General features: G+C 52.7%; 1 protein-coding gene across 8 annotated transcripts in view; it reads right to left on the reverse strand.

Annotated features, from left to right (window-relative positions):
* The window catches only part of Nfasc (neurofascin), a 200,245-nt gene that overhangs the window by 17,830 nt on the left and 169,085 nt on the right, over positions 1-13,330 (reverse strand). For 3 of the 8 annotated variants that reach the window (XM_004663557.3, XM_045150386.1, XM_045150378.1), the window contains 4 exons: positions 10,553-10,675; positions 9,154-9,327; positions 6,712-6,726; positions 1,025-1,252 (listed from right to left, as the gene is read on the reverse strand). In XM_004663557.3, the coding sequence (XP_004663614.2) occupies positions 1,025-1,252; positions 6,712-6,726; positions 9,154-9,327; positions 10,553-10,675 (540 nt within the window). Of the gene's footprint in view, positions 1-1,024; positions 1,253-6,711; positions 6,727-9,153; positions 9,328-10,552; positions 10,676-10,907; positions 11,187-11,850; positions 12,056-13,330 lie in introns of those variants that run through there. The other 5 variants (XM_045150409.1, XM_045150402.1, XM_045150421.1 and 2 more) reach the window with 4 other exon arrangements.

Consider the following 13,330-nt stretch of genomic DNA (forward strand, 5'->3'; position numbering starts at 1 on the left):
TCAGACCTCCGTCTACTTTCAGAGGCTGGGAAGTGGAGGTGGGAGGCAGTGAAGATGGGACGGCGGCAGGCCTTGCCCAGAAAGCAGAGCCAGAGAAGGGTGGGGACATTACTGCTCTACTGACAGGGAGCATTCTGGGTACTTCCACCAGTCCTGTAGACTGCTTCTTGTTGCTTTTATAGCTGGCCTGTAGGTTCTGGAAGTTAGAGACCCTCTGGGGTAATAAAGGACTGATGCTTGGTACTCAGAAGTATGGCTGAATTCCCCATGGGTCTCCTCATGCTCAGAGTATTTTCCTGGTGGACTTGCCTGTGGGATGCAGGGACTCAGTAAGTTGGCCCCAGGATTGATTCTGACCAGGGTCCTTAGAACCCCTGCAGTTTCCCCTCCAGGCATGCATTTGCGGGGGGGGGGGATGCACAGGAAACATGGATGGGACGAGAGATGGGGCACAGTTGGGTAATCTGGAATAACTTGACAATATCATTTTTTCTGGGTGATCTGACTTTTAAAGAGGAACATCTGCAAGAGTTCCTTGGGAGCAGAGGGTCAAAGAAAGGGCTGGGGTTCTAGGGACGGAACTGACCGGCATGGCCAACAGCCCTTGCTCCTCCATCAGCCTCTATTCCTCAGGTGAAGGCAGGCATGCTGGAACCTGCAGCTTTCATGGCCAGGTGCAAAAGAAGACATCAGATCTTTCCCTCATGCCCTGTCTTCCCCAGTGCACAGCCCTGAGCTGACTGTTCCACATAATGCTTGGCACTCTGAAGTTTGGGGGGAGGGGGATCTGAGGCTAGGATGAAGGGTGCCAAGTGGTGGGCAGCCACCCAGGGAGGGAGCATGTGTGTGCAGGGTGGGGATTCCAGGTCATTAGGCTACACACGTGGTGAGTCTGCAAAGTAAAATAGGCAATGCCAGTAAACACCACCCCAGAGCCCACCACTCAGCTGGAACGGCCTGGGTTTGTCTTGAAATGTTGGGGACTGGGGCATAGAAGGGCCAGGAGCACGGGGACACGCAGTACCAGGTTCCTGAATCTTAGTCCCGGAGGTGGTGGTGGGAGGGCTCTCCGTAGTGGTGGTGGCAGCAGTGGTGGTAGTAGTTGTGGCGACGGTGGTGGCGACGGTGGTAGGTGCGACAGTTGGGATGATGGGGACTGTTGTGGCTTCAGTGGTGGCATCGAGGGCAGTAGCATCAGTACTGCTCACAAGGCCTGTGGCACCCACAGTAGTCGGGGGCAACGTGGGAGGAGCTGGGAGGGAAACGTGAAACAGCCGAGTCTGGTTGGTTTAGCAGCGCCCAGCTGGCACACCCGGCCCCGTGTGCAAGGCAGGCAGCCTGGTGGGGGAGATGAGCTCAGATATCAGAAGCCTCCCCAAGCATCTACACTGGCCCAGAAAGACCCCAGGCAACCGACGGACAGCCATGGCAGGGGAAGAAAATGAAGCTGGGGTGAGGTTCATTTTCTTCTCATGGACTGTGGGGCTCGAAGCACCCGGCATGCACCCAGCCAGGGATGAGGATGGGGGGGGGGGAAGAGGTCACACACACTGTATCGCTCGGACCCCAACAGCAGCACAGAGTCCAGACCACACTGGGCAGGCCCCAGCCTCACCAGGTGGGTCCAGTTCTGGAGCCCAGCTTGGAGCTGGGCCCTGTCCTTCAGAGACGCAGAGGAGCAGCCTGCCACTTCTGCCTCTCACTCCAAAGCCGCCCTTTGTCACACCTGCTTTGTAACTTCCTCCTCTCCTTTGTCTGCCAGGGGTCCTTCCTACAGTCACTCCCACCGAGACTTCTCGTAACTGCCTTCCTGTCTAGGCAACTTGGGGTTCAGGTACTCCAAGTTCTTCCTGTTCATATTAGAATCTAGAAAAAGGGATGACAGTGTGGTCTGTGCTCGGCAACGTCAGCCCAGAGTCACAGAAGACACATGAATCCCAGCGGCAAGGGAGCCTCGTGCTGGGTGCTCTTTCTGTGTAAATCTTCATCTGGGCCACAGCATGGATCAGATCTGGGCTGGCTCACTGACATTCCATCTCCCATCCCAAGCTGTTCTTTGATGTCAGCCTGCCCTGAGGTCTAGTCTATACGTGCGGCTTTTTTTTTCTTTTTTTATACCTTCCTTTCTTTTATAGAAAGGAAGCTTTCTTTTCTTTTCTTTTCTTTTCTTTTCTTTTCTTTTCTTTTCTTTTCTTTTCTTTTCTTTTCTGGGAAGCTATTGCAGGGTCCCCCATCTTTACTCTCCGGCTTAATATTCACTAAGACTCAGAGTGAGAAGGATGATAGAGCCAATCAAAGAGGGACAGAGCTAGCCCTCCGCCTGTCACTCCAGTCCCTGTGATCTGACCACAGTCCACTTTCCAGCGTGGTAGAATGCAGCGACGTTGGTCACACTACCTCCTAAGGGATAGAGCCATCTCCAGAAAATAATGTCCCTCTGCCCCTCCTACCACCTTCCTGAAGGGGGCTAGGCCAGGGACAGAAGTGGAAAGGACTGCCAGGAAACTCTTCTCAGGGGTGAATCTGTACCCTAAATCTGAGCTGTTTTGACCTGAACCTGACCCATTAAAAGCTGCTCATTTCCCTGACATAACAAGATCCCCACAGAGAAGGAGGGTGTGTCTCCGGAGAACCTGCAGCTTCCCAACTTTAAGATTAGAGTTATAACTGGGCCCTGTGGGTAGGGGACACACTAGGGATACGACTGTCCCTTACTTTCCTGAGACTCCTAGGAAAGTTCAAAGCCCGGTGAACCCCAGACATCAGTAAGGCCAGGGGAAGGGAGGGATGGGGGAAGCCTCCCCCTCATATGCTTTTTGTAGGGGTGTGCTCGGCCCAAGGCATCAGGTCAGGGATATAACTCAGTGCTATACACGTTCAGCAAGAGGATCTGCCTGTCCTACCCACCACAGTGCTTGTACACACACACACACACACACACACACACACACACACACACACACACACACGCAGAGAGGCCTCCGAGGCAAAGGCAGCCGAGCCGGGCCTGCTTCTGCAGCCACTACATATGGCATTTCCTGTTGCTATGAGGGACATGGAGAGACGATTTTATCCCTCTGGGCAAGATAGCTCACTTCGTTCCTTATGAATAGCATATTTTCTAGCACTTTCGGGAAGGTGAAAGTTTCACAGGTCTTCTTTCAACCATGACTATCTAAAAAGTGTCACTAAAAAACACTGCTTGAAACTTGAATTGCCCGGCATCAGTATGGCTGAGGCACCTGGGTTTCCCTTCCCTCAGTGCAGGCGCTGCACGTTTCTCAGCCCTCCTGAATCCAAGCCCATCTTCTTCAAAGCTCTCATGTGACCACTGGGCCCTTTACACGCAGGGACGCGCTAATGCCCCTCTCTACTCCCTCAGGGCTGCACACTGCCGAGGGCAGTCTAGTAGGTGCCCTTGAGACAGACACGGTAGGAGAGGATAGAATGGGTTTCTCACTTTGCTCAGTTGCTCACAGATAAGGGCAAGAAATGCCTCTGGATGCTTCCATTTCATCTCAGCCCTTCCCTCTGAGGGCCACTCCTGGCCAGTGTGGTTGAAGGCAGCGGTTCTCTGTGGTGGTACCTGTCTGCTTCCCCTGTGGCTCCAGGGCGGAAGACGCAGGGTGTTAGTGAGAAAGAAGGCAGGGGCCACTGTCCCGGCAACCTCCACAGGTGCCTGCCGCTGGGGCTACCACAGAAGGCCCAGCCTCAGCCGCCTGAGGCCACGGCTGGTGAATCAGCGTACTCCTGGTTCACTCATCACCGAGTCTCTTGTCCCAGGGCTGGACAGGGCCACAGAAGGTGGGAGGACAGAGGCCAGCAGTCAGGAAGGCGAGCTTCCAGACGGCCAGGACAGGTGGGCGAGAGGAGACCCGCTTTCCACGGGGAGACTCATCCTGCCGAGGTCGGTCGGGTCATTCCAACTCGGACTGAGGTGGGAAGCAGATGGAAGGGTTTTGAGCTGAAGTGGGGCTAACTTATAATGTGAGGCAGGGCAGACATGTTTCTGGGATAGGATGTCTTTTTTTTTTTTTTTTTTTTTTTTTTTTAGTCATAGCAAGAACTATGGATTTGGAAACTGTCCTGGTTGGTGCTGAATGGAGACCACAGCTGAACAGAGGACTCAGTGACCTAAGAATACGGGACAGCCTAAAGCTAGAAACCAGGACAGGCAAGTCATCACTATGGGCTGTCTGAGGCACGCTACAAGGCACCCAGCCATGGCTAAAGAGGTCCCACAACTATTTTGGGGAGCATTGTGTTGGAGATGAAGAAAATCAAAGGAGAGATGACGTGGCTTGTACGTTTTTGTCCCCTTGCACCTGCCATGGAACTGAGCTCCTATCAGAAGCCCACAAAACATTTGCTGATCTGACTTGAGTTGAAGATGAGGAAAGGAGCTTCCAGGCATTCCAAGGTGGAATGCTCAGTCCAAAATTGTCCACATGGTGTACATACTACTCCAGCCAAGCCACAGATTGTCAGACAGATGGGCAGCAATCTTAGCAGACTGAGAATACAGGTGGACGAGAGGGCTGATTTTCACTGGGTGAAATAGGAACAGATAAGTTTAGGGGAAAGCGCCCAGGTTTGGAGAGGACGAGGACGTAGAGTGGTGGGCTGGATGGCAGCTTGCTGAAGATGCAGACCCTGAACTCCATTGCCTCAGCACCTGCAGGCTGCCCCAAAGGTGCTCGTGTGCGCACAGCCAAGAATATCTAATATCATTGGCGTGTCTCATTTACAAAAAGTACAATCTGCCCTCACCGCTGCGTCACGTGAAAAGCCAGAGCCTGGGAAACACACTTGATTGACGGCAGACTGTGGGCTCATTCTGCATGGTATGGTGAATTTAGACCTTTTCTAAATGAAAGGAGGAAGCGGGTGTTTGGGATGGCTACCTTTTACCTCCCTTGTAACTGCAGCTCACAGGAGGGCGGCAGAGACTAGCACAGGTACCCACTGAACATGGCAGACTTCCTGCTGCTTGGACCCATTTGTTTTGCGTCCTTCTAGGGTAACAGAACGGAGAGAGGACAGGGAGATGCTCGACCAATGAACTTTGAGCTGTCTTTCCTGGAGCTCTGCCCTTGCCTTCCCTTGGGCCGTTCCAAGTACCTATTATTACGGTTACAGAAGAGATCCATATATAAATAAGAACCAGAAGTCAAGGGAAACTCCTAGCAGGGCAAGGATTGCTCTCTCCCTGGTCCTATGCAAACAGTATGTCTCACATCTTAGCAGAAGGCTTCAGTCCTTCGGGAAGGCACTGACTGGCCCAGCCTGGATGGCCTAGTTACTGGGGGTGGGAGTGGTAGAGAGGGCTGGGAGGAGGGAAGCAGGGTGCCCGCTCAACACCCACAGAACTGGCTGGCAATGAAAATGCAAGGAAGCAGGGTATGCAACAGAAATAGAATCCACCTAGAGGGGGTGGGGAGATAAATGAGGGCAGGTGGGGAGGAAACCAAGTTGGGTAAGGTAGCATTTTACACATAAGGCAAACCTCAGATTCCTGCCTGGCTCTCAGCACTCCCGTCTAAGACTTGCTTCCTTACAGAGTTTGCTTATGGGGACTTTGGTGAACCCCTGCATTTGCACTGCTGGGGGACTCCTCACTTCTCCTTTTACCTTCCTTCCTTCCTTCCTTCCTTCCTTCCTTCCTTCCTTCCTTCCTTCCTTCCTTCCTTCCTTCCTTCCTCCCTTTCTTTTTTTTTGAGATAGAGCCTCACCCTAGGCCAGGCTGACCTGGAATGTATTCTCAGGCTGGCCTCGAACTCATGGTGATCCTCCTACCTCTGCCTCCAGGGTGCTGGGATTAAAGGCGTGTGCCACCACGCCCAGCTCTCACCTCACTTTCTAACTGATGGGAAAATTCAAGCTCACAGGACCAGGAAAGGAGCCTGGATATGATTTTTATCTAGTTTCTCTGGCTTGGTGAGGAGTCCTTCAATGGGACTCAATCCTGCGATACATGAGGACTGAAGACTGAAGGAAGAACTTGGTTAGCAGGGTGGCTTCGAGGCAGACCCGCCTTCCTAGCTCCTAGCTCCTGCTGAGGGGCTACTTCTGAGACCCAAGGGTAGAGATTTTTCTTCACCACGAAGGGAGCGAGGGGATGGCCAGTCTCCCATGCCCACTGAGACTCCAGGTCCTGGAGCTCCAGCCCTTCTCATGGACACACTCGCATTCACTAACCGGAATCCATGCTAGTCAGTAGAACGGTACTGGGCCACATGCAGCATGCAAGGCCAGCATGCATGGTGAGCTCACCCTTTCAGACAGTGGTGGCCTGACCAGGGCCCAGGAGCCAGCTACCCCACTCCAGTACAGACTACCTCTGTGCTCAGAGATGTCAAGCCCAGCAAGGGCTCAGGTGGCCACTGGCGGTACTAGGTCAAATTCAGAAGAAACTACAGGTCCAGACCAGGCTGGGTGGGGAGGTTCTATGTGTTGGACCCCTGTAAGCCAGCCTCTTCTTACTAGGGGCAAACAGTAAGTGACGGGGAGAACACACCTGCTCTCTTCCTCTGCTCCGTGCTTGTACTTACACCTTCACTCAAAGTCTGCCCTCCCCACCACTGAAAGGGTGAGTCTGGAGCGTGCTTTCAGCATGAGCCTCTCCCTCCAGCTTGGCCCTGGCCCGCCTGGGCTATGCTCTACCTGCACTGCCCCATGCCATGCCCATTACCTCTGCTGCTGGTACGGTACCTGCAGTTGGAGTGGCTTCAGACACAGCGCCCAAGGTGGCCAGAGAGAGGGAGAGAGAGGATGAGAGAGGGAAGAGAAAACAGCACAGGTGAAATCACAGGACGAGCAAGCTGAGAAGGTTCGGCTCAAATCTCATTCCAGTTGTGTGGCTAGGTGCTAACTGCCACCTGAGGATGTGACATGATGTTCAAGGTGTCACAGGCAGCCCCCCAGTGGAATCAGACAGGTTCTTATCTTCCCATGTGGGGTTTGGACACCGTTTTTTCTTTCTTTCTCTCCCTCTTTTTTTTTTTTTTTTTTTTTTTTTTTTTTTGAGCTAGGGTCTCACTCCAGCTCAGTCTGACCTGGTATTCACTATGTAGTCTCAGGGTGGCCTTGAACTCACAGCGATCCTCCTACCTCTGCCTCCCAAGTGCTGGGATTAAAGGCGTGTACCACCATGCCCAGCTCTTGGACACCTTTTAAATGCTTTGTTTCAACCTCTATTCAAGGACTAGCCACATAGGAGAGGTAACAGGAGCATGTCACTACCCCAGGTCTTTCCACAAGGGTGAATCCCACCATGGCCTGGTTGAGTTATTCTCTAAGATGCCAGGAGTTGAGGATGGAGGGGTGGACAGAGGAGGGGAGTATACTTGGCTAACCCTCCCCCCATCTCACACTGGAGCTCCGAAGACCTTGACCTGGAATTCTACTTCCTCAATTTTTCTTGTTTCCTACCAGTTGTACTACATGAAATTAAGAACCCAATTGTGCATTGAGAACTCTGGAACAAATCCCCCAAATCCCCCAAATTCTAAGTTGAGAAGAAAACGTCTTTGTTCTATTGTCCCCTGGAGCTGCAGACCTTGCCCTGTGGTGGTGGCTGTGGCTACACAGAGGGGCTTTGTCTGCTGTCCTGTGCTGAGTGGAGATGGGGGTGGGGAGGCTCTGGGTATAACTCCGGAACTACGGAGAAAATATATGATGGCCTGGAAGCCTCTCGGGTAACAGCCTTCATCAATCATGAACCCAAAGTCTCCCAGCCCTAATAACTTCCCGAGTGCCCAGGGCTCGGCTGAGGACACCAGGAGGGGAGCTCGTTGTGATTTCTCTTGATCTACGAGAGCAGAGAGGGACCCACAGCACTGCCAGCCCTCCTTGAGCTTCTGCCCACCTCCTTGCCACCTGCCTGGGTGCTTGGGCTGAAGCCTTGGAAGCACCGTGCTCCCTGGAATGCAGGTTGGGAGGTGCTCCGCAGACCTCATTCAGGTCAAGGTTAGGCCAACGGCACCTTCTGGGGGAAGTACTAGGCTTGATCACATGGGAGCCCCTGGGACTCCTGCTCTCTCCATCTCTTCTTTGGAGCCTGGCCTTTGAAGAACGAATCTACACCCTCTGCACCGCGTCATTTAGGCCTACAATCAGACCTTGTCTATACACTGTGTGAACTTCCCATTACGTTTTTGTCTTGTTTCAGGTGTAGTGTCTGGCATGGTACATTGTGGGTGTTCAAGAAACGGCTATTGGGCTGGAGAGACTGCTTATCAGGTAAGGTGCTTGCCTGCAAAGCCTAATGATCCAGGTTTGATTCCTCAGTGCCCCCATAAAGCCAGATGCACAAAGTGGCACATGCATCTGGAATGCATTTGCGGTGGGCTAGAGGCCTTGGCATACCCATTCTCTCTATCTATCTTTCTCTGTTTGCAAATAAATAAATAAATAAACACATAATAAAAGTAGAAATGGTTGTTGCATAGACCAATGTGCCTTTGGAGAGGCAGGGTGTACCTTCGTTTTACAAGGGGCCACCAATACTGAGGCTTTTGTTTTCGTGCCTCTCTGGTAGTTTACCACTGAAGCCAGTATGTGTGAGTGAGCCAGGAGTACCCTCTAGTGGAGGTTTAGGGCAGTGCAGCTCTGGAGAGGGACGCCTAGCTGGAACATTTCAGGACCTGGGTATGAGCTCACTTGCTGTGAGCAGCTGGCTTGGCAAAAGGCTGTCTCCCAGCCCCCACTTCTCTCTGCAGCAGGATACTCATCTAAGTCAGGCTTTCAGGGGAGATCATATTCCTGCTCTACTCTTGATCAATTCAGGAAGCAACTACGAGCATGCTACTTTACTTCCTTAGCCCCACATGGCCTTGGGAAGTGCTTTCTCTCATATCCTTGCGACCCACACACTTTTCCCTATTCCTTTACAAGGAAAGATGGTCGTCATTAAGTGGCTGAGCCAGTCAAGGCAAAGTGGGGGTCCAGGTCTGCCTGCATGTCTAAAGAGTACTGACTTTTCAAGATACAGTGCTGGCACCTCTATCTTGGTATCCAAGACTGGTGGTCCTGGTGACCCGTGGGCTCCCTTCCGCTCCATCACGGAAGGCCAGGCCCGGCATTAGAAGGATCTCTCTAGGTGTCTGAATTAGCCAGGGCGTTTCACCCCAGAGGCTGGCACCAAGGACCTACCTTCATTCGGGGGCGCTGGAGACTCCTCTGTGATGGCTTCCCCAGAGCCCACCTGTGTCCTGGCGCTGAGGGTGAAGCGGTAGCGGGACACAGGGTCTGCTCTCTGCACTGAGTACTTGGTCTGATTGGGAGAGAAGTTTTCCACCACCTGCTTTCCCATTTTGGTCCCATTAACTGGGGAGAGAGGTGAGTAGAAAAAAGTTTAGCAACGTTTACCGACTGGGTTACATAACCTGCAGCTTTACAGCTACCTTCTTGACTTTCTGGCAGGGGAACTGTGGCTGGTGACCTTCAAAGCTTGGTTGGAAGGCAGAGTACTGGGCAGCCACTCCTTCCCTGCTCTTTGATTACAGCCCAAGGTTAGCGCTTCTTCACCGATCCCAATGTCTCTAGCTTACTGCAAAGTCGTGTGATCGATACTGAAAGATTCAGTTTATACTTCCCAAACCCTTCTGACAAGGACAGGTCTCTTCAGTTCCTCTTCTTATGTTCAAATAGAACTGGGGCAAGTCCCCCAGGGTCTCTGACGTTACTGCCTTCTTTATAAAAAGCCACACTCAATGCATCAGCAAAGGGGGCAGGTCCAGAGATCAATTCAGAACAGCAAATGATACAGAGGTAGAGGGCTGGATACTAAATTGTTTAACAACACAACACTTGGCCTTTTGAGTGTCACAGTGAAATAAGGATTGCCTACACTAGAAGGGTTAAATTTTTTTTTTTTTTAATTTTAGAGAGAGTGAGAGCATTGGCACACCAGGGCCTCAACTACTTCAATCAAACTCCAGATGCTTGCGCCACCTAGCGGGCATGTGCGACCTTGCACTTGCCTCACCTTTGTGTATCTGGCTTATGTGGGATCTGGAGAATTGAACATGGATCCTTAGGCTTTGCAGGCAAGCTCCTCAACTGCTAAGCCATCTCTCCAGCCTGGCTTAAAGTTATTTTCATGTGTGACGACACTCCTGTTCTTGCATCATGATGCTGGGGTTCTGAGGTGAGGACTTCCTAACCTGTGGCCCTGATTTGAGTCACCATTGTAGCCTATCTGCTGTAATGTATTGCCGTCTTACCAAGTGAGACCTTCTGAAGGTGTCTGTGGACCCCTTGCACACACTGCTCATCAGGTGGAAGCACCAAGGATAAGGACTCTTCCCTAGATAGGTGTAGTTGCTGGATCTCCTCAAGGGCTGGGACTTTCTATTAGGTAAGAGGTCCCTTTCTCAGCCACCAGACTAGAAGTTGCCACAGAGAGCTGTGTGAGGTCTCTCCTGCTTCCTGAAGTACTGTCCCCCCACCATGCCCTCTGTACCCATAGGCTTCCTGCCCCCATTTCCTTAGGAGACTCATCTGAACAGGTTTGTGGTTCTGCACGGAGAAAGCAAAAGCCAAAACCTACAGGCCACGTATTTGAGAGTGTATCCAATCAGGATCCCATTGGGGTGTTCCGGGTGATCCCATTCCAGGTTGATGGTCTCCAGGTTGGGCTGCCGGACTCGGAACCTCCTGGGGGCACTGGGTACTTGGGGAAGGAGGAGGGAGCGGGGAGATGAGGGGAGGGGAGCGGAGCAGGTAGGATGAGGAGAACACACAGAAAACAAAGCACAGGCGTGACCTCATGGACCTCTGCTGAACCAGAACCCACGGAACCCTGAGGGCAGAGCCTGCTGCCTATCCTGGGACATGCTTTCACTTGTACGAGACCCAGCGCACCGAGATTCTGATGGCACCATTAGTGAGGAGGAGGGCCATCAAGTTTTCCTTTGGTAACTATCCTGGGCTCTGCACACATTAGGCTCTGATCCTGCAAATAAACCTCTAAACTCAGCAGAGCCACTCCCAGGCAGGGAAGCAGGCAGAGCTGTTTGGTGACAAGGGTTCAGTTCCCAGTTCCCAGGCCTCAGTCAAGGGCTCTCACCACTGGCTCTAGTAGTGGCTCCAGCCTCTGGGCTGAGAGTCCAGGCAGGAAGAGAAATAGACCGAGGTCAGAGCAAGGGTGGGAGTGACGGAGAGAGGCTGATGATGGAACTCAACTGAGGAGGAGGGAGAGAGAGATCGAGAAAACAAAAGGGAAGAACAAAGGAGAGGAGACAGGAGGAGGAGTAGAAAAACGGGAAAATAACAGTTAGGGAGGGAAGAGAAATAGAAAGCAACAAAGCCAATACCAAGAGGATAAAAGAGGCCTGGGGAGGGACAGAGATGGGGAGGTGTCTGGACCCCAGGGTCAAATCAAGCCATCAGCCTGTCGGAGGTCAGGGTAGCACAGGACACATTCTGCACACTCTACACACAGGCCAACTCTCATGAGTGCTTCTCGATGCTGTGGAGACGTGTATAGGTCTTGGGAGCTGGTGAACTGGACATCAGGTGGCCGGATGTACATGTGGCCTTCACCTTGCAGGTGGCTAGGGCAGTCCGGGCCCCACAGTGTTCTAGGGGGGATCAGTGTGCATGACAGCATCTGGAATGCATTCAAATAGCACAGGCCTCTTGAGACACAAGCTCTTGTCAGGCAGGACACCTTGGTGATGGGGCGCTCTGTGGGCAAGGCCGCTCAGCGTCAGGTCATCAGCTCTCCAAGGCCAGGCCGAGGTCTGAAGGTGCTGTCCATGCCAAGCCACGCTGGAGCTGCTCCAGGCCCACTGGTGGCATGACCCTTGTCCTGCCCCATCCCTTAAAATTGTGGGGCAGACCTACCTCCTTCTGGGGTGGTGAACTCCTTGGTTTCGCTGCGAGGGCCGTCGCCTCTCCCATTGACCACAACCATTTCCAGCTTGTAGTTGCTGTAGGGGAAGAGGCGGCCCACCACACCCCTGGGGCGGTCACCAGGGAAGCTGGCTTGCTGTCTCTTCTGAGACACCCACAGGTTCTTCAGCAAGCTGCTCTCCCTCCAGTAGTAGGCCTTCGGGACAGAGGCAGGTTGGTGAGGGGCTGGCAGCAGGGCCGGGTTAGTGGTTAGTGGTGATAGCGACCACCTTCCCTTTGCTTGGTACGGGCTCCCCGTCTCAAATAACCTCATCCGTCCCACACAGGGTGGGGGAGCAGCCTCATGGTCCTCGCTCATTGGCCACTAGCGAAAACGAACGACTGAACATGAGAGAGAGCTGTGTGGTTTCACTCATTTTTCTGAGCCATGCCACCACTTTGGGGAATGGCTAACTTGGCCAAACTTATATCTGCGCTGGCCCATCAGGAGGCTTATTTCCAAGCTGGGTAGCACGTTGCTCAGGAAGTCCATGCCAGAATCACAGATACGAGCCAGGAGTCCTGTGCCCAAGATCACCTCATCTTGCATTAGTACAGTTTAGAGGGGCAGTGGATGAGCACCCAAGAAGCCAGCTGCCCCAAACTGTCTGAATGTGAGCCAAGGTTAACTTAGTCCTTTGAAGCCAAGTGATCTCAGATTGTTGAAGGTCTTTAGAGACGACAGTCCCAGGTCCAGGTCAGTGAGGGAAGGGGCTGCAAGTGGCAGAACTTGCATGGACAGAATGGCCTTGCAGGGTGGTAGTGTTGGCACAGCGGAGGTCTGGTTAGCACTAGGTAAGAAGCCACCAGTGAGCTGTGTCACAGCGGTCACCAGTGAAGTAAGGGGACCCAATGGGCACTTTATCCAGAAAAAAAAAAAAAAATCTCCAGGCAAGTAGGTTAAAAGTTAAAGTTAACAGTCAGGAGTCAGGAGCTAGTTCCAAAACACATCATCTGGTGATTGTCAAGTTTATGTACCAAGAAGGGGCTAACCCTTTCTGTCTGTCCCCAACTGTCCTTCAGCCAACTCTGAGGTCTTGATGATTCAGAGGTCACAGATCCAGTAATAACCCAGGTTGTATCTTTTCTCATTGTGCAGCCAGCTAAAATGCAGCTTTTCCTGAGGGACAGCCCCATGTCACTGGCCCCCCCCCCCCAGGACTTCCTTTCCCTCTCCCCACCTTGGCTCAGCCTTTTAAAAACTAGTAGAAACTGCTCCCGGACAGGAGACGTCAGAGCCTTGGTAAGGTGTCTGGGCTGAGTAGTGGAGTTGGCTGTGACACCTGGGAGGCCACGTGCACCTTTTGGTGGCTTTTGTCTGTTAGTATGACTTTCAAAGCCAGGCTGGGGGAAGCAAACAGCTCAGCGGCGGCCTCCAAGGGGAGGAGCGGGGCTCATTGCCTCAACCCTGCACATGAAGATACGTGTGTGT

This window comes from Jaculus jaculus, chromosome 1 (assembly GCF_020740685.1).
Source record: "Jaculus jaculus isolate mJacJac1 chromosome 1, mJacJac1.mat.Y.cur, whole genome shotgun sequence".
In the NCBI taxonomy this organism is placed as follows: Eukaryota; Metazoa; Chordata; class Mammalia; order Rodentia; family Dipodidae; genus Jaculus; species Jaculus jaculus.